The 26,963-nt window shown below is 50.5% G+C and overlaps 2 protein-coding genes across 2 annotated transcripts in view; one reads left to right on the top strand and one right to left on the bottom strand.

Annotated features, from left to right (window-relative positions):
• Positions 1 to 13,273: 13,273 nt before the first annotated feature.
• On the top strand, positions 13,274 to 22,339 carry ENHO (energy homeostasis associated). Its single transcript, XM_082191312.1, has 2 exons — positions 13,274 to 13,416; positions 20,113 to 22,339. The coding sequence occupies exon 2, from the start codon at positions 20,601 to 20,603 to the stop codon at positions 20,784 to 20,786; it is 186 nt and encodes a 61-aa protein (XP_082047438.1). The 5' UTR covers positions 13,274 to 13,416; positions 20,113 to 20,600; the 3' UTR covers positions 20,787 to 22,339.
• Positions 22,340 to 23,575: 1,236 nt separating this feature from the next.
• The window catches only part of DNAI1 (dynein axonemal intermediate chain 1), a 172,511-nt gene continuing 169,123 nt past the window's right edge, over positions 23,576 to 26,963 (bottom strand). The window contains exon 19 of the mRNA XM_082191317.1: positions 23,576 to 23,882. Coding sequence (XP_082047443.1) covers positions 23,778 to 23,882 — 105 coding nt within the window. The 3' untranslated portion in view covers positions 23,576 to 23,777. The remainder of the gene's footprint in view (positions 23,883 to 26,963) is intronic.

The following is a 26,963-nucleotide window of genomic DNA, read 5'->3' on the forward strand; positions in this document are numbered from 1 at the left end:
TGCACGTATCGCAGAACACAAGAATGCCGTCAAAAAAGAAGAAAAAACTTCCTCTCTTTTCCAACACATGAAAGAAACAGGACACGAAATTAATTTTGCAGATTCCAAATTGCTCTTTAACATGGAACATCACCACAAGAGAATAATCATGGAAGCCATCGAGATAGAGAAACACCCTCACAACATGAACAAGCGTGACGACACGTCCCGCCTGCCAGACATCTGGAAATTAGCCCTCCCCACAAAAACCGACACCAGAACCAGAGGCACACAGAACGCCGTCACCAATCAACCACACCAGACCCAAACCCAGACCCTCTCCACAGACATATTACAGACTCCATCCAGTAGCCAAACTATAGTGGCACCTCCGGATGCTGCACCCCCCTGCAATCCCTACACAGATCTGGCTGGCACAAGGCACAAAACCACAGCTCGCCCCTATACACGAAGCCAAGCCAGAGCACAACTAAATGCAGCACAGCCATCTTCTCAGAAAAACTCTTCACAAGCTCAAGAGGTCAAGACACGAAAGCTTTAGCAACTAATCTACACTTAATGACCCACCCAGTGGTATTCAGAATATCACTCATGAAATCACCCAAGATATCCCTCAAGTAATTAAGGAACAAAAGAAGAAAAGGCACACTAATCTAGGAACTTCCTCTCTGCCCAGAACGTTGGAGGCTATACACCACACCCCTCAACAGTATTTATAGGAACTCAAACACCAGACTCTGCTCTGTTCCAGTAACAAGAAGCCGAAAGCACCAGCCTGAAGATGACGAGTGAGACCTCGTCGAAACGTCGCACAGACACCCCGACTCTTACACGGGAAGACACCCGAAGACACCAAAACCTGCATTCCTGTACCCGTGAAAATCTACGAAAGCATATATATATATATATATATATAAAATATATTTTATTAGGTTTTAACAATAGAAAAGTTTAGAAAAATACAAAAAACGAAAAAGATACAAAGTTATAAAATACAAAAATACAGACATTAAACACCAAAAAAGAGAAAAAACACATATATAAAAAAACAAAAATTCCCTCTTTCTTAATTTCTCCTCTTTAGTTAACTTATTTTCCTGACTTCCTTGCGTCTCCCATTTTTGTATCCCTTTTAAAAATTGGTTCAGCAAATTCATGTCCTATTAGTCTATGCTAGAGCCCCTGAAATTCATTTCAATGTCCTCAACATTCAAAAATTTTATAATATTTCTGCAAATAAGTTTTAAATTTCCTCCAATCTTCTTCCACCGACTCTTCTCCCTGGTCTCGGATTCTGCCAGTCATTTCCGCCATCTCCATATAGTCTATTAGTTGCATCTGCCATTCTTCCAGGGTGGGTAGGTCTTGTGTCTTCCAATGCTTTGCCACTTAGAATAACTTTAAAAGAGCCATAGCTGTAGGACGATTTGCCAGGAAAATTGAGATTTACCTGAAGCTCTTTGCTGTGCTGAAATGTCCCACCAGGGGGTGCCTGGCATTCTCCATGCAAAAAAATGGCTGTAAGCCTTGATTAATTTCTGCTCCAGTTCCCTTGCAAACTGCCACGGCTGATCTATGGGTTTAATAAAGCAGTCTTTTGACAGCATCTTAAGTAAGCCTCATCCTTTGGCCTGGGGCAGAGGAAGATAATCTGTGGACAGTATTTTCCTACAGAGTCAAAGGTCCTGCCAGAAATCAGCATGAGTCCCAGGTTAGAACAGCCTGGGTGTGCAGAGATGTCAGCTGGGCTGTGGAATAAGGGAGGAGGTGTCTGCTATCGGACAAGCAGCCCCTAAAGTGTACCAGTTGAGGAAGCAGTTTGGGGGGCAGGGGAGTAGCGTTGAGACTGGCAGGGCCCAGAGGAAGGGGGCAAAGGGCACCTGGTGGTACAGGTGGCAGAGCTTGGCTGTGTCCGGTGGTTTAGGAGGGGCAAGGTGGAGATTGGTATATTCAAAACAAAACAAATAGCTCTCAGGCCAAGCTGGAAATGGCCTGTCTCCCTTCTGGACGTGGTTCTCCCCCTTGGAGACTCCACAAAGGAGGCTAAAATGCAGAACCCTCAAATGAGTCCGGAGACTGGACCACTCTGTTTTCATCCACAGCACTAATGGCCAGGTTTGGCTCTAGCTGAAAAGTGTGGAGATGGGTGAAATAATTTTAATTAACCTGTGGCGACCCACTTCTTTATCCAGGAGGCAGAGATGGCCCCCAACCTGGATCTCTTTACAAGAGGATTAGTCAAATTCAAGGAGAAGAGGGCTGGGACCCTCATACCTACGGGACCGCCTTTCCTGGTATGCCCCATGGAGGACCTTGAGGTCCATAAATAGCAACACCCTAGAGGTCCTGGGCCCTAAGGAAGTCAGATTAAACTCAACCAGAGCCAGGGCCTTCTCAACACTGGCTCCGGCCTGGTGGAACACTCTGTCTCATGAGACCAGGGCCCTGCAGGATCTGATTTCTTTCCGCAGGGCCTGTAAGACAGAGTTGTTCCGCCTGGCCTTTGGCTTGGAATCAACTTGATCCCTTCCCCCTCTTTCCTTTTTCCTTTCTCCTTCTGTGATGGAACTCCTATTTGGGGACTTCCCTGGCTTTTTTCTGGCCCATGTAGGACCATTCTGGATAGTTAGCTTTGGTGAAGAAGACTTGACGTTTTTATCCCCCCAAAAGTTTTTGATTTGAGTTTCCACCGAAAGGAAGCTGCATTTTAATGTTTTAATGTTGTATTTTAATCTTGTTTTTTAAGTTGTATTTCAATTGCTTTATATTGGGTGTTAGCTGCCCTGATCCGGGTCTTGGCTGGAGAGGGCTGGGTATAAATAAAATTTATTATTATTATTATTATCATCATCATCGATGGCTATACTCTGCCTCCTCAGTCGGAGGCAACAATAGTTCTGAATCCCAATTGCTGTAAAACTCAAGTGGAAAGATGGCTCTTGTGTTCGAATCCTGCTTGCGGGTTTCCCATTGGGGTATCTGGTTGGCTCCTGTGAGAACAGAACGCTGCACTAGATGGCCCATTGGCCTGATCCCTCAATCCCTCAAGGAATGGAGAACCTGTGCCCCCAACTCTTTCTGGACTCAGGTCAGAGGGCCATAAGTTTCCTACCTCTAAAGTAGTCTCTTTAACGCAGGTTGCCGAAGAGGGAGAGGTGGAAGAGATTCTGCACGGGGTGCAGTTTGCCCACAAGGATCCAGAAAGCTTTGCAAACATGGTGGACTCAGAAATGCTGACCAAAAGTTAGAAAAGATCAGGATTAGGCTTTGGAACAGGTCGTCATCTTGGTGCCCTTTGAGGATGTGGAATTAACAACGCCCACCAGCTGCAGCTACAAGGGCCAGTGGACAAAGATTATGGGAGTGTTCATGAACATCTGGTAGCAGCTCCTCTTCCAGACAATGCCAGCAGGTTTCAGGCATTTGCAAAAAAATTGCAGAGCTATACATATACCGTATTTTTTGCACCATAACACTCACTTTTTTCCTCCTAGAAAGTAAGGGAAAATGTCTGTGCGTGTTATGGAGGAAATGCCTACGGGTGGCATGCCTACGGATTTTCCTCCTCTAAAAACTACGTGCGTGTTATGGTCGGGTGCGTGTTATAGAGCGAAAAATACGGTATATATATTTGCATACCATAAGATTGTCCTATTCTTGATTATTGCTTTTCTTCCTTCAAACGCTGAGGCATCTCCCCAAAGGAAACCAGATTACTTCTCTTTAATCTCCTGTGTACAAGTCTGCCATGTAATCCTTTTATAGGGAGGAATTAATCCATTATTCATTTGTTTGTTTTGTCAGATTGGGATTTGTAAATCTACTTTGCAATGCACATCAAGTTCCTAAAGTGGAGAGCAGCATTCAGAACTGAACTCATGTACAGTACCTCCTGTTTTCCCTAAGCAATCATGGGCCTGATATAAACCCAAGCAAATTACATTGCATGTTGGCGGTTAAAAGTCTGATTAATGGGATGGCTCAGCAGCTGCTCTTGGAGCTGACCTCTCTCAAGATGGCACGAGTTCCCCAAATTGAACAGAACATGCCCTATTAACTTCCAAGGACGGAAAGCCCTGGAGCAGCAACTGGTTTCTGGTTTTCGGTTATCTGGAAGGTGCAGTGGGGAGTCCCTTGAGGACACGCTGGAAGAATGAATGAATGAATAACAAACAAACAAATTTATACCCCGCCCTCCCCAGCCAAGACCGGGCTCAGGGCGGCTAACACCAGGTATAAAAACAACTGATACAACTCAAAAACAAGATTAAAATACAATATTAAAATACAGCCTCATTTCAGTAGAAACTCAAATAAAAAACTTTTTGGGGATGAAAACGTCAAATCTTCAGCAAGGCCACTATCCAAACTGGACCTACGTGGGCCAGAAAAAAAGCCAGGGAGTTCCATCACATAAGGAGAAAGGAAAAAGGGAAGGGGATCAAGTTGATTCCAAGCCAAAGGCAACTCTGTCTTACAGGCCCTGTGGAAAGAAATCAGATCCCGCAGGGCCCTGGTCTCATGAGACAGAGTGTTCCACTAGGCCGGGGCCAGTGTTGAAAAGGCCCTGGCTCTGGTTGAGGCTAATCTGACTTCCTTAGGGCCTGGGACCTCTAGGGTGTTGCTATTTATGGACCTTAAGATGGAGGTGGAAACCTTTAACAGTAAGGACTAGATGCTTGAGATTGCACAGAACAGATTTGTTCCTTTCGTTCATTTAAAAGCATTTATATTCGGCGTAGTACTTTAAAAATCTCCTGATCGGCAAGATAAAATGGTCTCCAGGCTATTTCTCACTTTACAGAAGAAGAAGCAGAATACAAGAGGTTAATAGTGAGCTGGAACCCACAACAGCATCCCCCAACTTGGTGCCCCTGCTGTTGCAGGCAAAGCAACACCAGGCAAAGACAGGCTTGCTTCGCAGTGTCTTGTTACTTTGGGGCCCCGTTCTCTGAGCTCTCCAGGGCTGATTTGCACCTCTCCACCTTCGGTTCCTGTGCCGGGGTCTCTTGCACTGCTCTCTTAAAAAGAGGGATGGAACATAGAATCCAGATGGCAGGCAGAGCGTGCATCTGTCAGAGTCACTAATAGAAAGCAACAGAGCCTGGTGAAATCGCATTAGCTGCTTGCTGCTTGCTGCATCTTATTAAACAGCCTGGGAGGAGAGCTCTAGGACCATTATTCTGGAGTGTGTGTGTGTGTGTGTGTGTGTGAGAGAGAGAGAGAGAGAGAGAGAGAGAGAGATTCTCTAATGTTAACTCAAATGTGCTCCCAGTACATTTCCGAGCACAATTCAAAGTGCTGGTGCTGACCTTTAAAGCCCTAAATGGCCTTGGTCCAGTAGACCTGAAGGAGCGTCTCCACCTCCATCGTTCTGCCCAGACACTGAGGTCCAGCGCCGAGAATCTTCGGGCGGTTCCCTCCCTGTGAGAAGCCAAGTTACAGGGAACCAGGCAGAGGGCCTTCTCGGTAGTGGCGCCCGCCCTGTGGAATGCCCTCCCACCAGATGTCAAAGCGATAAACAACTACTAGACTTTTAGAAGACATCTGAAGGCAGCCCTGTTTAGGGAAGCTTTTAATGTTTAACAGAACCACTGTATTTTAATACTTTGTTGGAAGCTGCCCGGGGTGGCTGGGGAGAACCAGCCAGATGGGCGGGTTTTAAATAATAAATTATTATTATTATTATTATTATTATTATTATTATTATTATTATTATCATCATCATTATTAGAGCCTGTAAATCGAAGATTCCTCTATCCATTTCATATTGGTATGCAAACATCAGCCTTCGCCTCTGCAGCTGCTGGTTGTGGCACCATCCTTTTTGTGTTTTGCTCTTCCTCACATTCCTCCGAGCCCTGACCCTCCTTCACACAGTACATATTTAAACTGCGGAACTCCCTGCCACAGGAGGCAGCGATGGCCACCAACCTGGATGGCTTTAAAAAACGACCAGACCAATTCATGGAGGAGACGGCAGTCGATGGCTGACAGTTTGAGACAGCAATGTTTCTCAATACCAATCACTGGAAACGGCAGGAGGGGAGAGAGAGGGCTTTTGTGCTCGGATCCGGCTTGCATCCGGTCAGCCACTGTGAGAACAGGATGCTGGAGTGGATGGGCCATGGGCCTGATCCTGCAGGGATCTTAACGTTCTTACACTATCAGCTAAGCTGCAAGGAAACACAGTTGTCTAAGGCTTTGCTGGATGTGCATTCACCAGTGCACACAGTAAATGAAGATGCATGCAATTGCCACACATGGTAATTTACTGGCTTGCCGGCTTTTCCTAGTGTAAAAAGTCCAGGATGTATTTTCCAACAGTCTTACAATATTGTTCAGGTTGGCACACACTCCTGTTGTGCGGGGATATCATTTTTCAGATGTCAATTCTAGGATATTCTAGATGTCAATTCTTTGGATTTCCAGCTACAGGTTACATACACTTCAGGTTACAGACTCCACTAACCCAGAAATAGTACCTCGGGTTAAGAACTTTGCTTCAGGATGAGAACAGAAATTGCGAGGTGGTGATGCGGCAGCAGCAGGAGGCCCCATTAGCTAAAGTGGTGCTTCAGGTTAAGAACAGTTTCAGGTTAAGAACGGACCTCCGGAACGAATTAAGTACATAACCAGAGGTACCACTGTATAGAATATTGGCGGTGGCTGCACTCTGTCGCTATGCCTCAGTACATGTAGTTACGAGAGTCTCAGGCTTGGAGTGGGACAGTATTGCAGAATGTGCAGAGTGGATAAAACCATTTCTTAAGGTTGCAAAAAAAAATTACCAGTGAAACTAGAGAATTTTAAGAAAACTGCAGCAGAAGACAGGCATAATATACAGACCCACACAAACTACTTGGACATGCTGGATGAAGTCGAAGTAGCTGTTGCAGCTCCAGGCCAGCTATCACCAGTGTCTACAGGAGGAATAATTACCCCATTCTGAAAAATGAAATCCCTGCACAACAGTGTGTTCCAACCTGATCTTTTCCTAGTGAGCTATGCCGCCTGTAGGGAATTTATCCCATTTGAAGAAGTCTTAAAGTTCAAGACTCTTAGGCTGGGACGTTCTGCCCGGGGCTGGTGAGAGTGGTACTGAGAAGCACTCCGAGAGTGGCAGGTTGGGACAGGCTCCGTGGGCAGCCTTTTCAAGTTCCCACCCACATTTAGCGGCTTTATTAATCTAACTCCATGTCCCGCCCCATTTTCAAAGGCCCCTTGATGAATAAAGATGAAAGCGTGGCGTGCCGTTTCATGATAACAATCTCCCCGCTCTGTTATCAACATCTTTTAAGGGGAGATCAAGGCCTCTCAGAACGCTCCTACTGAACAATTATGAGTGTTCTTTGCTTCCTTGAAGTTCACTTGAGCTCAAAATGCAAAAAAAAGCTGCTGGAATTTTGCTGCAATGGGAAGGCCCTGGAGGGAAGGATCCTGCAGACTGGACAGGAGAACAGCTCACAAAAGGACCACCGTGAGAAGGCAGGGCAGGAGTGTTGCAGCACACAAGAACTGGTTTTATGGGATTGTCAGGCTAGACAGCTGGAATATGTTGTCTTTTTTATGTGTGTTTCTTTTACTCGAACCCAAGATCTACCAGAGAGATCCAGCGGCAAAAGCCCTAACAGTTATAACTGAAGGCCAGGGCATCTCAGAACACATTCTTAGCCTAGGGGTTTATTTTCAGTACCAGAACTGAACTGAGTTTGCATTTATTCCACACAAACATCCTAATACGGTTCATTTCTCTTCATTTCAGCCGCCCGATTCACTCGGGAATGTTGCTTTGCTCTTGCCATTGTTAAAACAATTTTGAGGTCAGAAATCCTACAGCCGATCAGCCAGAGATCTCCCCACTGGATCCCGATTCAACTTATGCAGCCCCCAGTGTTAAAAGAGCTTCCTACACAATATGGTACAATTAGTGTGTGGTAATACAATTTATTACACACCAGTTTTATTAGTACAATTTAGTACATGGTGCAAAAGAAAAAAGGAATGAGGAGGGAAGAGGAAAGCAAGCCCTGGAGCAGCTGCCGCTATTTTTAGCTTCTGAAACAGGGCAGTGTATAAGGACAAGGAAACAACAGAGTCGTGGAGATGGAAGGAAACTCGCCAGATTCAGCCTGCTGCTGATGCAGGAAATCCATGGCTACAGCATCCCTGCAAAATTCGAAACAAAATAGATGAATACGCAAATGCTGAATATTGCAGCTGGCAGCCGGAGGCAGGTTAGTCGCAAGCACAAAGGACCTGGCATTGTTTCAGAACTGCCATGTTCCCAGAGCCCTGCCAACACAAGTCAATCTCCTTTTGCCAATGGTGTCCAAATTAGTGACAGTCCACCGAACAGAAATGCCGCCAGCCTTGTCCATCACGCAGTTTTGGTTCCACCCAGAAGATGGCAGAAGCGACACAATGTCCAGTATTATAGATAGCTTTGCAAAGTTCTCCCCTCCTGGGTTCCACAACAATCTACAAAGGGTTTCAGTAAAGGGTGAAGGTAAAGGGACCCCTGACCTTAGGTCCAGTGGCGGACAACTCTGGGGTTGCGGGGCTCATCTCACTTTTTGGGCCGAGGGAGCTGGCGTACAGCTTCGCAGCGCATGGAAATGCCGTTTACCTTCCCGCCAGAGCGGTACCTATTTATCTACTTGCACTTTGACGTGCTTTCAAACTGCTAGGTTGGCAGGAGCAGGGACCGAGCAACGGGAGCTCACCCCGTTGTGGGGATTCGAACCGCCGACCTTCTGATCGGCAAGTCCTAGGCTCTGTGGTTTAGACCATAGTGCCACCAGCGTCCCTTAAAGGGGTCAGTAGGAGAAATCATAGGTGATGGGCGACCCCTCTGGCTCTGAGAGCCAATGGTCAGGCGCAATCTGCATTCTAATGGACACAGGTATTTTGTGCTTTTTTTCCTGGGGGCGGGACGCAGGGGGACGCATACCCCTAAACATTTTGTGAATCTAAGTTTGGCCCCATTGAGGGGTAGTATTTCAATATGAGTAGGAAAATGAGATTACCTCTAAACTATTTTTTTTAGAAAAAAAGCACTGCAGATATTATTGGCCTGTTTTGTTATAGAACCTGGTTTTTCAAATGTTGGGTTCTGACTAAACATTAGGAATCCCTTTCTGAGGGCAGGAACCGTTCAACAGTGGAAGCTCTTGGTCTTTCCATCAGATTTTTAAAGAGAGGTTGGGTGGCCATCTGCTGGGGATTCTTTAGCTGTTATTCCTGTGTCGCCGGGGGCTGGACTAGATGGCCTCTGGGGGGTCCCCCCAACTCTATGATTCTACAAATTAGCTAATGCAGGACAGAGTGCAGAAGTCAAATCTATTAAAGCTGAATGTTCATTCCAGCCAGCAGAAGAATCTAAACAATGTGGGGATCGAAATTGCAAACACGTGCGAGAAATACGAAAAAGCCACATGATTTAAGCCTCGCTGGCCAGTACATTGCCAATGCTTTGCCATTTCCACTGACGGCTTTTTCTTGGGGTTCTAAATCAAGACTCTCAGCCAGAGTCTCCTGTTGTGGTGATAAATGGCTTATTTTATCTCACGCTGGTTTTATATATATGGATGTAACTGGATATTTTAAGCGTTCTGAAGGTTTCATTGTTATATGGTTTGTTCGCTTGCAGAAGCCTTGCCGAAAAAGCAGCACACAAAGCTTTGAAATAAATAAAAAAACATCTTAAAAGCGACACACGTTTCTCTGAAGATGGCAATCAGCACAAGATGACGGTTCTGTCTCTTGTTTCCTCTGTGCGTTCCAGTCCGTGGGATCAAACCTGCCTCTCCTGTTGTTTATGTTTTTTTACCCATTTCTTGGTACTGCTGTTTCAATTAAAATGGCTGCTTCCCATATTATTGGCCCCATCAATCACATGTGCAAATTTGTCGTTTATCCTAAATTAGAAAGAAAAAGCAAGCTCCTGGCATCTCTTGAAGGCAGCGACCTGAACCTTTTCTTCCCCAACTCCTCTTACTTTCTCTCTATGTTCAAGCACACACATCTCTGTCCTTAGACAACCTCTACTCCTTCCTCTGGCCTAACTTTCCATGTGCCCCCACCCAGTCCGAGTCCTGCACAGACGAGGACAGCGTCCCTCGCTCAACCAGTCCGTCCACAGAAAAGGCGACAAGAAGCCGTAAAAATACAGTCACATCTTAAGACCATAAGAAGAGCCCGTCGATAGCATTCATTTACTGCAGGGAAGTCCAACAGGTTGATCGTGATCCACTGGGTCGATCGTGGGGGGGTCCGTGGTAGATTGTGGTCGATCGCCCCCCAAAATAATAAAGCTCAACAACTTTTGCTCCCTAAAAATCCAATGGGTAGATCACAGTTTTTTGATAGTGGATCGCAGTCTCTTGGAAGTTGGACATGTCTGATTTACTGCATTTAAATCTCACCCCCACCCCCAAGGAGCTCAAAGGTGGCCTACATGGTTCTCCCCCTCCTCGTTTGATTCCCCCACAACATCCCTTTGAGGCAGGTTAGGCGAAGAGGCAGTGACAAGTTGACTCACTGAGCTCAAGTGCAGAATTTGAACTCTGGTCTTCTAGGTCCTCGTCCGGTACTCTAACCACTCTGTTACCCTGGATCTGGAATAGACTGGAAAGAGAAGCTGCTGAATTGCAACTCATTACCAAACTTAAAACCATGGAGAGACCTGGTTTGAACAAAGACATTGGATTCTTATCCCATTATACATGACTAAGCCATTTCTCACCTTCTCACCCCTTGCCTTTTCCTGTAAGACCTATTGCAGTCGTTAAGAGTCGTCAACAGGCTCATCTCAGCTATCTGCCAATCTCCCATTCCCACCACCCTTCTGAGTAATACCCCTCCCCACCTTCTGACTATATAGAAGGATCTGGCAACTTCTGTTTCAGTGTATCTGAAGAAGTGTGCATGCACACGAAAGCTCATACCAAGAACTAACTTAGTTGGTCTTTAAGGTGCTACTGGAAGGAATTTTTTTTATTTTGACTATGGCAGACCAACACAGCTACCTATCTGTAACTGGAACCCTGGATCTAGTTTGGCATCCTGTTCTCACATGGGCCAACCAACTGCCCCAAATGGAAACCCGCAAGCAGGATCCGGGCACAAGAGCTCTCTCCCTTCCTGCGGTTTCCAGGAACTGGGATTCAGAAGCATGGCTGGCTGCAGCTGTGGAGGCAGAGCAGAGCCCTCCGGGTTAATAAGAACAATAACAATAATAATAATTTATTCTTTATACCCCGCCCATCTGGCTGGGTTTCCCTAGCCACTCTGGGCGGCTTCCAACAAAATATTAAAATATTAAAATAGAGTAATGCATCAAACCTTAAAAGCTTCCCTAAACAGGGTTGCCTTCAGATGTCTTCTAAAAGTCTGGTAGTTGTTTTTCTCTTTGACATCTGGTGGGAGAACGTTCCACAGGGCAGGTGCCACTACCGAGAAGGCCCTTTGTCTGGTTCCCTGTAACCTTGATTCTCGCAAGGAGGGAACCGCCAGAAGGCCCTCGGAGCTGGACCTCAGTGTCCAGGCAGAATGATGGGGCTGGAGACACTCCTTCAGGTATACTGGACCGAGGCCGTTTAGGCCTGTAGTGAAGATTGGTAGCCCTCTCTTCTGTGAATTTAGCCAATCCTCTTTTAAAGCTATCCAGGATGGCAGCCATCACTGCCTCCTGTGGCAGCAAGTTCCATAGGTTAATTATGCAGAATGGAACTGTTTGTCCATCTAGCTCAGCAGACTGGCAGTGGCTCTCCAAGGTTTCGGACAGGGGTCCCTCCCAGCCCTCTCTAGAGATTCCCATGGGATGGACTGAGCTACAGCCCCTTCCCTAGCCTTGAGTTTCCCACTACTGTACACAACTTTTAGAAGACATCTGAAGGCAGCTCCGTATAGGGAAGTGTTTAATGTTTGATATATTATTATGTTTTTATACGTGCTGGGAGCTGCCCAGAGTGGCTGGGGAAACCCAGCCAAATGGGTGGGGTATAAATATTATCATTATTATATATTCTTCATTCCAGCAAGAATTTTAACCAGCAGTTCGATTCTGCAGCTTTAACTGATTCCCCCTTCCCCACTGTATCCTTCTTGCCTGTTTATACACGATTGTACGAAATGGCATCCAAATCCTTTATATCTAATAAGATAAATGAAAGCTCCCCCTGCCCCCCCAACAGCTGCAGCCTTCACACTTTGATCGTACTGTGGAGAGAAGAAGCCACTAGTTGGAATAACCATTATATATATACACCAACTCTTCGTGACCCCTTCACTGCCTCCCGCAGTTTGGTGTATATATACACCAAACGGACCCCTGACCATTAGGTCCAGTCGTAGCTGACTCCGGGGTTGCGCCGCTCATCTCGCTTTACTGGCCGAGGGAGCCGGCGTACAGCTTCCGGGTCATGTGGCCAGCATAACTAAGCCACTTCTGGTGAACCAGAGCAGCGCACGGAAATGCCATTTACCTTCCCGCCGGAGTGGTACCTATTTCTCTACTTGCACTTTGACGTGCTTTCGAACTTCTATGTTGGCAGGAGCAGGAACCGAGCAACGGGAGCTCACCCCGGGGTTTTGGGTTCTAACAGTTCTGTTTCCAATTTTGATTTTTCCACATGGAAGCCAATTATCTTGTCCAAATTATATTCCTCCATTATCTGATAATAATGAAGCCAATCTCGCACTTTATTTTTTAGTTTTTCCGTTCTTAACCTGAAGACCACTTTAGCTAATGGGCCTCCCGCTGCCGCCGCGCCGCAGGAGCCCGATTTCTGTTCTCATCCTGAAGCAAAGTTCTTAACCTGAAGCACTATTTCTGTGTTAGCGGAGTCTGTAACCTGAGGTACCACTGTATATAGATCCACATATCGTATTATATATCACGGTTTCGAGCATCTCTCCCCCTTTTCCCCCTTCCCTTTATTTTCCGATAAAAAATGAAGAAGCCACTCTGCACATGCCCAAGGGCGCCCGTGTTTTCAGCTCGGGGAGCGGCGACCAGGAGCCCCGCTCCAGCCCCCTGGGGGCCGCTTCTCCTCCCTTTCCTCCTCCGAGCGCCGCCGCGCGAACCCTCCCGCGGTTCGCCTCCGTCCCGCGATCCCGCCCCGCCTCCGCCTCCCCGCGCCCAGCTGCTGCTGCTGCTGCTGCTGCTCACGTGCGGCGAGGCCGAGGGGGCGCGGCCTGGGCGGGCCAATGGGCTCCCCGCCAGCCTGAGCGCAGCCAATGGCGGGGCGGGGGCGGGGCGTCCTGCAGCCCTCCCGGCCCGCGGAGGAGAGCGCGAGGCAGGCGGGGGCCGGAGTCCGCGGACGGACGGAGGGAGGGAAGGAAGGAAGGAAGGAGGGCCGGCCAGCCAGCCAGCCAGCCAGCCTCGTATCCGCGGGGACTGCTCTCTGCCCGGTGAGTGCCTGGGGGCGAGTGGAGGCGGCGAGAGCGCTTCTGAGCGCGTGCAGAGCGCCCGGAGAGGGAGGGCGGCGGGGCTTCCTCGCGAGGAAGCGGATCGGGACGCCGCGGGTTCCGAGTCGGGGAAAGCGGGGTGGCCCCTATCCGAAGATCCGCCTTTTCCCGTGTCTGCTTTTGCCTTCGCGGGTCGACTGCCCCCCCCCCCTGGACCTGGAGGTCGCGCTTCTGCCCCGGGACCGCGTCTCGAAGTGCGTTCACACGGCACTTTGGACGCGCGTCATTGCCCCGCTTCCCAGGCGCTCCGGACCGACGGGCGTGCCCAGAATTCTCCGAGGCGGGAAGGTGCTGCCAAGGTATCGTGTGAACGCGGCCGGCCCCTTATGGACCCCGTCTCCACGAAGCTTCCCTGCTTCTCCCACTAAACGGCCCTCCATCAGTGATGCAGTTTTTGGCTGAGGCCACTCTAAGTTTTTTTTTGGGGGGGGGGGCTCTCTCCCTTAACGTGCAAAGCTCTGCCCCTCCACGCCTGGCCCTTTTGACTTTGCTCCCGAAAGGGAGGGGCGCTGGCAGCTGGCAACCTTACCTGGCAATTTTCACCCGCTCTGCACAGGTGAATTCTGAACTTCTTCTTCTGGACTGGACTGGGGGGGGGGTTCAGGAATGTAGGAATCCCCCTAGGAATCCTAAGTCAGGACAGGTGCCCACCTGCTCCATCAGCTCACCTGGCAGTGGTCCCAGGAGGAAGAGGTCTGTCCGTGGGCCCGATCCTTTGGGAGCAAATGCGCTACAAAACCCGAGGATCCTAGGGATTTGGCTGGGCAAAGCAAATCTGGGGCACTGCCTATGATGGCGCCCGACCCCTTCCAAAGAGAGGGGTAAATAGCAGGGTACGTCAAATAGTCTTGCACGGCGGCGGCAATATCTCACTTGAAATTGACAGACAGGGATGTGCTGGTCCTTGCTTAGCGTGTGAAAGGTCCCGAGTCCAGTTTCTGGCGCATCCCATTAAACCTCTACAAAATCTATGGCAGTCTTCCTCAACCTCAGCCCTCCAGATGTTTTGAGACTACAGTTCCCATCATCCCTGACCCACTAGTCCTGCTAGCTAAGGATCATGGGAGTTGTGGGCCAAAAACATCTGGAGGGCCGAGGTTGAGGAAGCCTGATCTATGGCCAAGTCATCTTTTTATTAGGCAAGCCAAACTGTAGAAATTATGGGGGGGGGGTGTTGCTTTCTTCTCATGGACTCCCTTTGCACTTCCTTACATTGGACTGAGTATTTAGGAAGCAGCTGTCCATCAGAAGATACCCAGTTTCCCCAGCCTGTTTCGGACTACAACTCCCATCAGCAGGTGTGGGATTTGTAGTACCTCAGCATCGGGGAGCCAAAGGGTCCCCCACACCTGCAGAACGTAGAATCATGGAAGTCTGGGTTTGTGTCACACAGGTGTGCGGCCACCATTCAATCTCCTGCAGGAAGTCCTGGAAAGTTGGAGAAGTTTGGGATGTAGATGGGTCAACAGATTTAATTCTCTATAAGGCAGTCATATCTGTAAAAATGGACGTTGTTGTAATCGACCGCACAAAGCTGTTGTGAGGGCAGAACATTACCCAAATTCCCAAGGTGTTTTGTACTCCAAAGTTTTGCAACAGCAGTGAGGAACCTCTCTCGGAAATTGCTGGCTGGGTCTCCTTGCCCCGTATTCCTCAGCCATGAGGAACCAAAGCCAAGCCTAGTGTACAAAAAATGGGCGAGACCTTCTAAATATAAGCAAAATCAAGTGCTAAAATTATGTAAGTGTGTATCTCTAGGGTGATGCAAATAACCCTCATTTACATAGGCTCCCCCCCAGGGAATTATCCAATTCAGAATTTCCTGGGAAACCCCCGTCTCTGGTCTCGGCACCTGCAGAGGAACAGACTAATGTCGGGGAGTGTGTTGCGTCTCTGCTTTTCAACACAGGGCACTTGGGGAGTTTCCTGCCTGGCTAAGGCGCTGCCTGCTAGTGTTGTTGCTGCACTTTTGTGCAGACTTCGGCCAGGCTCTTTTCCTCACTATCGTTTCGCACAGCCAACGGCTCCAGGGGATTTTCCAGCCTTCCATTGTTTCGGGCGCCAAGACAGCCCCCCTGAACAGGCATCTCCACCCACAACCGTGCAAGTAAGGCTGAAACAACTGCTAGTTCAGAAAACATTTTCCCATTCAACTTCCACATGCTCAGGCTTCAAAAAACATTTTTCACGCTTCGGTTTCAAAGCCTAACAAGCTACAGCTGTTTTTTTCTGGGATTGTCTTTGTGGAGGTTTGGGACAAAGACCAGGGAGGGTCTTGGTCCTACTAATTCTTGTTTCTGGACCGAGGTTGAGATGTTCTGGCGTCCGAGACCACGCAGTGAGTTTTCCTCCAGAGCTGGACTTTGGAAACAAGCTTTTCCTAGTCCTGAGGTCTGTTCCCTTGGACCACAGGAACTGCTTGTACCCTTTGGACAGCAACAATTGTCTCTTGCGGTAAAAGCACGCGCAGCAGAGCCTCACTTGCTGCCCCTGGCTCCAGGGGGATTATGGGATGGAGGTGAGAAGACTGTGGATCTTGGCCAGCCTTCTCCTCCAACCTTGCCTGCTCTGTTGCAAACACCTAGCTGGACTCGGGTAATGAAATCCAGAAACTGCCCAAATCTTCCCTGGAATCTTTCTAACTGGTGCAGGGCCTCTGGCTTCAGCGAGCTGGTGGCGGGTGTGTTTGTCAGGCTAAGTTTGGGTCTGGAATGAGTGTTTTATTTTAATGGAGAGGGAGGAATGTTTTCCAGAGTGACGGATTTGTTTCTCCAGGCCCAGATTCCCCTGCTCTGCTTTGCAAACTTGGCCCACTTCCTCCTGTTGGAGGAGACGGAAGGAGGAAGGCCATAGAAATGTAAGGAAAACCCTGGATCAGGCCAAAGGCCCGTCTAGCCCAGCAGCCGGACATGAGAGAGGTCCTACTCCGATGCTTAAATCCCCCAGAAACTGCTATTTCAGAGGCACACAGTCGCTGTGGCTGGACGTATTGCTCAGCCATCACAGTTAGTAGCCACTGGAAGTCTTTTCCTCCTCTTCCGTAAGTTTGTCTAATCTCCCTTTGCAGCCATCGAAGTTGGCGGAAATTATTATTTCTTGTATGTATTAGGAGGGAGAAAAATGTTTCTCTTTCCACTTTCCCCCACTGTGCATAACTTCGTGCCCCTCCATCATGTTCTCCTTCAGTTTCCTCTTTCCTAAGCTAAAACACTCGCAGCTTTGTCACGTTCCCTTGTGAGAGTTGTTGTTGTTGTGTGACTCTTGCGTTTCTCCGGGGGTTGGGCTGGATGACCCTTAGGGGTCCCTGTCCCAGCCCCCTGATCACCCGGCTTCTGATTTTCTGCTCCCTTTGGAAACTGCCCTCCAAGGCCACTGCAGGAGTTGTTTGGTCTGAAACCGTCTCTTCTGGAGGTTTCTAAGCTGCCCCCTTTCAAGAGAGGCTGGTACACTGCTCACTTAAGGCAGCGTCTTCCTAGGTTAGGAGGATGCGAGAGGGAGGCCCTGTGATTTCCATTTGGGTTGGGGTGTGTGCGTGTGGCTGGGTTCCTTTAAGGTCACTGGCGCTGCAATGATCCCTCGAGACACAAAATGAGGTGGAAGATTCTGTTGCAGTGGCAGCCCTGGGGCTGGAACAAAGTGTTGGCCGCTCCAAAAAGCAGACTCGGAAGGGGTTCGGCCGCCAAAGATGTGCTTGCGAAGCGGGGATCTCCTCTTTGCGGCGAGCCTGGAGACGTGCTTCTGCTTATGTAACTGAGGCTGGTGTGCGGTTCTTGTGGACTGAGGCTTCGGGGCACTCCGATGAGAGTCAGGGGCCCCCTCTGTGCTCTGTCCCTGGTGGGGACCAGGGTGAGCTGAGCCCATGACATTGCCCCAGTGTCCCCAGAAGGGAAAATGGGTAGCGTGCCCATGGAACGTTTAATATGCCTTTCCAATGCTTAGCAAGAGCCACGTGAGCAACCTGCCTCCATCTGGGGCTGCCCTATTTTGGCAAGGATGTTAGACTACAACTCCCATCATCCCCAAGGGCATTGGCCACACTGACCGGTGGGAGCAGGGAGTCTCAAAGCCCCTGGAGGGCAACAGCAACAGCAACAACAACAACAGCAACAACAACAACAACAACAACACCAACAATTTATTATTTGTACCCCGCCCATCTGGCTGCGTTTCCCCAGCCACTCTGGGCAGCTTCCAACAAAGACCAAAAATACACTAAAATGTCACACATTAAAAACTTCCCTGAACAGGGCTGCCTTCAGATGTCTTCTAAAAATCTGGTAGTTGTTCTTCTCTTTGACATCTGGTGGGAGGGCGTTCCACAGGGTGGGTGCCACTACCAAGAAGGCCCTCTGCCTGGTTACCTGTAACTTGGCTTCTCACAGGGAGGGAACCGCCAGAAGGCCCTCGGCGCTGGACCTCAGTGTCTGGGCAGAACGATGGGGGTGGAGACGCTCCTTCAGGTATACTGGACCGAGGCTGTTTAGGGCTTTATAGGTCAGCACCAACACTTTGAATTGTGCTCGGAAACGTACTGGGAGCAAATGTAGGTCTTTCAAGATCGGTGTTATGTGGTCTCGGCGGCTGCTCCCAGTCACCAGTCTAGCTGCCGCATTCTGGATTGGTTGTAGTTTCTGAGTCACCTTCAAAGGTAGCCCCACGAAGAGCGCATGGCAGTAGTCCAAGTGGGAGATAACAAGGCCCTCCTGGCAGGGACATTCTGCTCTGCTAACTGGATTCAGGGCGCACCTGCATTTGCTCAGAAGCCACCCTTTGTTTTTAATTCACTGTTGGATGCTTAGCCGACGATGCTCAGCTCCATGGTTGTAACTTCTTGGAAGTTCGCGATTCCTCAGCTGTTTTGCAAGTTCCTTTGAAACAGAGACGTTCCTGTTCAGTGCCTTGCCTTTGCCGAAAGGAGAGTTTTGTTTGGCGGCAGTGAGGCTTGTGTTTCCCACTCTCCTTCCCAGTGTGATGATTCTGTTAAATCCCAGGAGCTCCCGGCTGGAGGGTTTCCTGGGTGCAAGTTTTCCAGCTGGCGGGAGGCTGGGAGGGGAGGCAGGCGTGGGGTTCAGCGCCTGGCAGAATCTGACCCTGGCTGTCTGACGGAGAACAAAGGCTGCGCTGTCCCTGGTGAATGAATGGCCTCCTCTGAGTAGCCGGGGGTGATATTTCCTAGGAGATGGCTTTGTGTTCTCAGCTATCTGGCAGTTCTGGCCTTGCTGTGCCAGCTGAGGCCCCGGCGGCCTTGACGTGAGCAGCAACTCAGCATCCAGCCCCTTAAAAAGAGGCCGCAACAGCAGCAAGGAGACACCCCCCCCCAAGTTACTCCCATGGGTGTTTCAATTGCATAATTCAGTTGGCATTTTTGAGGTTTGATGGATTCCAGGTGTTTGGGGGAAGAGGAAAGGCGAGGGTCCAGTTTGTCTGTCCACTGGGAGCCACTGGGCAGGGGGGGGGAGGGAAAAGTGTGGAAGCAATCAGGGGGTCAAGCTCCTACGCCTGTCCTGACTCGAACTCAGGGCTCTCTTGGGGTTTCAGGCATTCATCCAATGCTGCCCAGAGGCTCTAAGCATTTCCTCCTCAACCTTGAGATGATATTATTATTATTATTATTACTATTATTATTATTATTACCCCACCCATCTGGCCGGATTGCCCCAGCCACTCTGAGCAGCTTCCAGCACATATAAAAATATAACATTTCTCTAAGGTAGTCTGTCTTAAAGTTTTTTAATGTGTTTATATGCCTATCGCACTTTTAAACTTAACATCAATTGTTGTATATTGCTTTAAATGTTTGTTTTGCTATTGGGATTGTAGTTCCATTTGTGTTTCTCAAGCTGGTCTCTGACCGTAATAAATTTCATGTTTCATAACATCAGACATTAAAAACTTCCCAACACAGGGCTGCCTTCAGATGTCTTCTGAAAGTTGTGTCTTTCTGTATCTCCTTGACATCTGATGGGAGGGTCTTCCACAGCGATTTGCCCAAGGCGAGAGAGTCAGTACACTCCAAATGGCCCACATTTTGGCCTTGTGTGAATCGTCGAGAAGGGAGATGTCGTGGAGAAAGGGCAGCAGGACCCCGGAGCCGCCTCTGCGCAAGTGGGTGGCTCCTGGGGGCCACGGGAGAAAGTAGAGGACCGCACTGTGGCTTAAATGTGGCGGGAGACAAAAGAGGGTTGAGGGAGACTTGCTTAGAGCAGTGTTTCTCAACCTGTGGGTCCCCAGATGTTGTTGGACTACAACGCCCATCATTCCTAGCCAGCATGGCCAGTGGTCAGGGATGATGGGAGTTGTAGTCCAACAACATCTGGGGATCCAGAGGTTGAGAACCGCTAGCTTAGAGGGAGTGGTGGGGTTTTCAAGGGAGGAGGCAAGGAAGACATGCATCTGAAGGGTGCGTGTTTGGGGCAGGGAGGCAGCAGGCGTGTGAGATCCCAGAGGGGCAGGCGAGAGTGTGCAATGGGGGCACAAGCCGTTCTGGGTTCTATGTGAGACTAGGGAGGTGAGATTTTTGTCAAATGCAGCTTCTCTGACACAGTGTGGGAGAACCTGCGCCTGCTCCTGGGATCGGTGTTGGTGTGGAAGAAACTCTATCATCTCCTAATGATGTCACGGCCTTTTCTGTTTTTGCAGGGATGCACTTTCACCCCAGAAGACTGATGAGGGCCCAGAAGCAGCCGTGACCTCCTTTGGCCCCTGCTCCCTGCCTCGGGGGCCCCTTCTCAAGCACCGCCATCAAACAGGACCTTTGCATTTCGGGACAGCATCTGCAGAATCCGTCTAACAGGGAGAGCGACTTGCCGCAGTTTCGCAGGATGACCGTGGCGGATTTGAAGCCAGCCTCGTCGCGCAAAGAGGAGCGGCATGTGGCGCGTTGATGGCGCTCACTTAGAAAGTGGGGCTGCGGTTTTTCCACCGGGGGCAAAGCCATGTGGGCCTCTGGCAGCACAGCCCTGGGGTAGCAAGGAGCGTTTCATGGTTCAAGGGAGGGAGAAGGAGAGAAGCAGAAGCGACGGCGCAGGCCCATCTTTGGAGAGAGCCTGTCGGCCGGGTAGGCAGTGGCAAGACCTGCCTCTCTTAGCTGTGCCCTGACTGCCACCTCTGCACCCTGGGGACCCAGGATGGGGGCAGGCCTCTCCACTGGGGCAGTCGTCGCTATCGTCTTCAACTGCGTCATCGCTTTCCTTATCCTCATCCTCTTCCTGATCCTGTGCAAGGCCTGCCGGACGCCATCTTGCCCCGACCAGAGCCCTTCTTCTGAGACGGACGACAGGGGGAACGAGGAAAAGTACCTGCTGCATCCATGACCCTGTCTGTCTGGCAAAAGCCCCCGGAACGGGGATTTCAGCCTCCCCCTCTAGAACCCAGTTCGGTCCAACGGTCCTGGAAAACCTGAGAGAACCACGGCCTCATTGCCAGGTGACGCAAGGACACGGGGCGCTGGCCACGGCAAGGGCAGGGGTCTCTGGGCCATGGAGGAAGGACGCCCTTGCAGGAGCCCGGAGGAGGCTGAGTGGCGTTCGCAGCTGAGGTGCAGCAGGTGGAGGAACAAGCTGGGCTTGGTTCCGCCATTTTATTCAGGATCGCCTTGCGGGGGACTTGCCTGCGCCAAACTCAGAGGCTGGCCCTGTCAAGATGGCAGCCGGCGTGGCGGCACAAAGGCAGCTTTGCCCGGGATCTTCCAGAACGTTCTGCCCCGCCAGCCAGGCTTCAGTAACACCTCGGATGGTTCAGGGTCCCCTTGAGGGAGATTCCTGTTTTCCTCTTGTGGAGGGGCCTCGCCTCCATCTCTTCGGGGGCCTCAAGGCAACCCAGCGGCGGAAGGGGAGCAAACGAGCCATGTTCACAGATCAGTGCCTTTTTGGAAGCCGTCTCCAGCGGGCCACTGGGCACGGACAAAGCGTGAGGGTTTGGGGGGCACCCCCTTCTCCGATAGATGAGCTGGGCTCCCTCTTTCCAGCAGCTGGTGTTGAAACCTAAGGGGGCAGACAAACCAGCTGGGTGCTTGCAGGCTTTGGCCAACTGGGGTGCCGTTGGGCGAGAGTCCGGTCCTGGGTCAAGTAGTTGCTTTCCTGCCCACTCTCCAGAGCTTGCCCCACCACCACCACCTCAGTGATGGAAGTAGGGATCTAGGCCCCAAGGGAGACAGGTTGGGCTTATGACAAGTGTGCAGAGTTTGGGTAAAGTCTGGTACCACATACGGCAGTACTGGTAGAAGTGGAGGAAGGGGGCTGGGTTGAGAATATAGATGCTTCATGATGAAGTGCCTCTTGGGAAGTGACCTGCCTGCTCCCATGGCCACAGGATGAGGGCTTGGGTGGTCGAGAAACTTTGGGGATCTGGTCAGGCAGGGAGTGTTCTGTTGCACGCCCTCCTGCGTTTGCCCATCTTTGCGGCCGAGTCTCGGGGTCTGTGAGGGCGCCTCCCTTCTCCTCCTCCTCCTCCTGGGGGTCTTGGCCTTTCTCCCCCGTCCCACCCCAGTCACCTTCTCTAAGTGAAGCAATTTCCCAGCAGTCTTGCCCCAAGAGGCAGGAGCAAGGCAGGTGAACTAAGCAGAGTGGGTGTCGGGCCAGAACTGGGGTGGGTCTGGCACCCCAAAGCAGAGCCGTTGCAATAAAGAAGGGGGAAGGGGGGGCTCGCTGCCTGGCGCAGCAGGATTCCCAGGGAGTGTGTTATGTTTGTATGGTGGGGGGTCTCTGGGGGTCTCTCCGCTTCCTTGTGTTGCTAAGAGGCAGAGAGCTGCTTGTTCCCTTCTCATGCTAATGACTCTCCACTGGGCTTAACATGTCCTTTCCTGACTGTGATTTTACTGGAATAATGATAATAAAAAAAACTTGCCTAGTTTCTAGCAGACAGAAAACCTTTTGTGTTCCGCTTCTGTTTCCTGTCGCCAAAGGAACCTGCTGCGCTTCCAGAGGGGGGGTGAAGGGGCCGTGCGCCCCTGAAAAGTGCTCAGCCCCCTTTTGGAGGGAGAGAGGCCAGAGTTGGGTCGGTTTGATGGAGGCAGCTGCGAGGCAACCGGCTTCCTCATCCTGGCCGCGAGGACAGCGCCGCTTGGCTTTCTGCCTCAGCCCTTCATCACGCAGGAGCTTAACTGCACCAGACAGTTCTGTGTCAGCGCATGGCAGCGGGGGAGCAAAGGTCCTTTGCTCTGCCCTGGGGTGGGCATGGAGGCATGCACAACAACAGGAGGAGCGAGGGTTAGACTGGAAGCACCCAGTTTTATTGAAATCACGTCTGTACCAGAAGGGACAGGATGAAGCTGGTGCTCAGAGAGCATCTCAACTTTCCTCCCCTGGTTGAAAGCAGGCCTGGGAGAGGAAGATTATAGTCGACACAGAGGGCAAAGGGTTAAAAAGAACTCCCTCTGCCCCAGCGCTATGGGTCCCAATTTGGCGTGGGGGTTGGGCACATGCCGTTTTGCAAAGATCAGCTAAAAGGTAAAGGGACTCCTGACCATTAGGTCCAGTCGTGGCCGACTCTGGGGTTGCAGTGCTCATCTCGCTTTATTGGCCGAGGGAGCCGGCGTACAGCTTCTGGGTCATGTGGCCAGCATGACTAAGCCGCTTCTGGCGAACCAGAGCAGCGCACAGAAACGCCGTTTACCTTCCCACCACAGCAGTACCTGTTTATCTACTTGCACTTTGACGTGCTTTAGAACTGCTAGGTTGGCAGGAGCAGGGTCTGAGCAACGGGAGCTCACCCCGTGTCGCGGGGATTCAAACCGCCGACCTTCTGATTGGCAAGTCCTAGGCTCTGTGGTTTAACCCACAGCACCACCCGCGCCCCAAAGATCAGCTAGTCAGCACCAAACTGCGTGACAGATATCACACATTCCCGTTTGGCCCTTTGTGGGATTCTCAGTAGGGTTTCTCTGGAAAATCATCTTTTTTGATGGTAGACATTTTCTTACTCCAAGCCAGCAAGTGGCATCTTCTGCAGAGGGCAGGACTGGGCCTCTTCCTCGTGATCAGCTGGAGAGACAGCTTTGCATGCATACACACACACACACACACACACACACACTTTTTCTCCCCCCCCCCTCCTGATGTGCGGCTGGACGAGAGTTGTCCTGCATGCTCACACTGCACAGCTGTCGAGCCTCGGCTTTTATTTTTCTGTATGCAAAACCAAAACCAAATCTTCTTTTGTGTCAGAACAAAAAGGTCTTCGGTGCAGCTGTCTGTGCGGGTCCAGGGCCCTTACAAAGGGGTGCTTGTTCCTGGAGTGCAGAGCTTCCAAGTTGCACGCAGGGTGGGAGAGCGGAGGCAGGGAGGGGGGGCCACACTGGCCAGGCTTCACTTGCTGGTTTTGGCCACCGGTTCCCTCACCAGATTCAGCAGCTTGTCCAGCTTTGCAATCTCCACTTCTGGGCCTTTCTGGACCTCCTGGCCTTTCTTCTCCTAAGGGAGACAGGAGAGACAAGTGGTCAGAGGAGAGGCTGCCTTCCTGCTTGCTTCAGGGGGCACAGTTTGAAACCCCTAGTCGGTGCAAAATGTGGGGTGTTTGCCTGCCTGCCTGCCTGCTGCACAGGGACTGTAATGCACGTACTTTGGCTCTGTTGTCATCCAAGCTCACAAGAAGCACTAGACAAGCCCCCTGCCAGCCTCATCAAACGTTTTCTGAATGGGCTCATCAGCTGTGTCCTTGCTGAGAATCTTGACTCCTGTCCGTGTGCTACACTTAGGATTCCTCTAGAAAGCAAGGAGTGCCTCTCTGCCACTACAACAGGGAAGGGAGGGGTGTTTAATGCAGCCTGCACAGCTGGTGTGGGGCAGCCAGGAGGCTCTCAGCGGGATGGAGGCCAGCCAGCCACAGAAAGGGTCGAGCTAAAAGCACTTCTGTAACTACCGTATTTTTTGCACCATAACACTCACTTTTTTCCTCCTAGAAAATAAGGGGAAATGTCTGTGCGTGTTATGGAGGGAATGCCTACGGATGCGGGGGGATCTGCTGCAGTCGTGAGCAGAGGATCCATGGTTCCCCTTCCTTCCCTCCTCCGTGGCTTGCTTTGAAACAGCAAAGCGGGAGAAGAGCCGCTGAGTGGGGAGGAGAGAGGGACAGAGAGCCTGCTTCTTTAAAGGAGCAAAGCGGGAGGGGAGGGGAGCCTTCTCCTCTTATACCCCTCTTCTGCATTATTAGCAGCATCCTTCTCCACCCACCCCACGCGTGCTCCTTGTCCCTTGAGTGCTTTTCCTTCCCTCCCCACTTAAAACGTGGTTACAAAGCACAGATCCACATGGATACTCAGGATTTTTGCACTGCGTCACCCCAAATTCACCATCAGATCACATAGCATGTCCATGGCTACAGCTTGCACCAAAAAAATCACGCACCCACTGTTTCGTTTAGAATATTTTTTTTCTTGTTTTCCTCCTCTAAAAACTATGTGCGTGTTATGGTCGGGTGCGTGTTATAGAGTGAAAAATATGGTATTTAAAAACCTCTCAAGTAGACCCTTTATTCACTTATTTATTCCATGTGGCTTAGTATAATAATAAAAATAGCTTTACCTTAAAGCGATAGAAATACAACAGCTTTTGTTAAGAGTTCCTTAAAAGTCTAGGTGGGAATGTGGGCTGCGGGGAGAAAACTTGACAAATAAAAATAAGCAGCGTACAAAATGAAAGACGCCACGGGTCCAGGAAAGCTTCGGTGAAGAGACATTTTTAGAGGTGTCTAAAGGTCGTTACTGTCTCTGCCCCACAAATTGCCCGAGGGAGAGCATTCCAGAAGGTTGGTGGCCTCACCAAGAAGTCCTGCTTCTGCGATGGCACCAAGTGACAATCTGCAAGGCTCTCTCCGAAGGTCTGAAAGATGTGTTTGGGCTGCTGTGGGGAAGGCAGTCTGCTAGGTACATCCTGGTTCCAAGTAGTTTAGGACCTTACATGTCAAAAATAAGATCTTGAGCGTGAGGGAGCTTGCTGTCCCAGGAAGCGCCCTTGCAGCTGTCTTTTGCGCTAGCTACAAGGGCAGCCCTACGTACAGTGCATTGGAGTAGTCTAATCATGAGGTTGTCAATGTGTGGGTCACAAGGCTCTCCTGGTCCTGGAATGGTTGCAGTTGGTGCACCAAGCTAAGCTGGTATAGCTGAGCAGAGCAAGACAGTAATGGGAGTGGTTGCTCTGGTGTGCGAGAGTCAAACATCGCTTTGCAATCACACTTCTCAAAATAGCAGGGAGCCCAGTAACAGACTGGTGACTGGGAGCGGCCGCCAAGATCATATAACACCGGTCCTGAAAGACCTACTTTGGCTCCCAGTATGTTTCTGAGCACATTTCAAAGTGTTGGTGCTGACCCTAAACGGCCTCTGCCCAGTATACCTGAAGGAGCATCTCCACCCCCATCGTTCAGCCCAGACACTGAGGTCCAGCTCCGAGGGCCTTCTGGTGGTTCCTTTCCTGCGAGAAGTGAGGTTACAGGGAACCAGGCAGAGGGCCTTCTTGGTAGTGGCGCCCGCCCTGTGGAACGCCCTCCCTTCAGATGTCAAGGAGATAAAGAATTACACAACTTTTGGAAGACATCTGAAGGCAGTCCTGTTTAGAGAAGTTTTTAATGTTTGACGTTTTCTTGCTTTTTTATTATTATTAATAATATTCTGCTGGGAGCCGCCCAGAGTGGCTGGGGTAGAATTTCTATCCTGCCCATCTGGTTGGGTTTCCCCAGCCACTCTGGGCTGCTGGCACTGTGGGTTAAACCACAGAGCCTAGGGCTTGCCGATCAGAAGGTCGGCGGTTTGAATCCCCACGACGGGGTGAGCTCCCGTTGCTTGGTCCCTGCTCCTGCCAACCTAGCAGTTTGAAAGCACGTCAAAGTGCAAGTAGATAAATAGATACCGCTCCGGCGGGAAGGTAAACGGCGTTTCCGTGCGCTGCTCTGGTTCTCCAGAAGCGGCTTAGTCATGCTGGCCACATGACCCGGAAGCTGTACGCTGGCTCCCTCGGTCAATAAAGCGAGATGAGTGCCGCAACCCCAGAGTCGGCCACGACTGGACCTAATGGTCAGGGGTCCCTTTACCTTTAACTGGGCAACTGTCTGCCAGCATTGCTCAGCCAGCAGGCTCCCAAGACAGGTTGTTCCTTGCATCTGTGGGGCCCCTACAAATATTTCTCCTGGACACCTTATGCAGTTGGGCCACCTTGGCCCTGGGACAGGCAAGGGTGCATGTGAAGCTGACTCTAATCAGGGGAAGGGGCCAGGATTTCAGGGATACGCTTCCCCTTCCCCTTCCCCTTGCCTCCAAACAGCCAAACCTCAACTTTTCCATCTACTGGTCCAGTCCCCTACATGTTCTTAGGGAAGGCACAGTGTCTACGGCAACGGGACAGAAGCAGCAGCAGCAGCAGCAGTGTGGGCTCTCGCATTTACAAAGGTTTGCGAGGCGACACTCAAGTTTGCACAAAGCTGGCAGTAAAGCGTGGCGAAGAGTGCAATTCAATTAGGAGAGGTTTGTTTTGCTTGCCTAGGGCACATGGCCAGGAGTG

This window comes from Podarcis vaucheri (assembly GCF_965113315.1).
Source record: "Podarcis vaucheri genome assembly, chromosome: 11".
Taxonomy (NCBI): Eukaryota; Metazoa; Chordata; class Lepidosauria; order Squamata; family Lacertidae; genus Podarcis; species Podarcis vaucheri.

Bases quoted from the DNA above. Each gene is read 5' to 3' on its own strand.
- ENHO (XM_082191312.1), top strand. From the start codon at position 20,601: ATGGGGGCAGGCCTCTCCACTGGGGCAGTCGTCGCTATCGTCTTCAAC.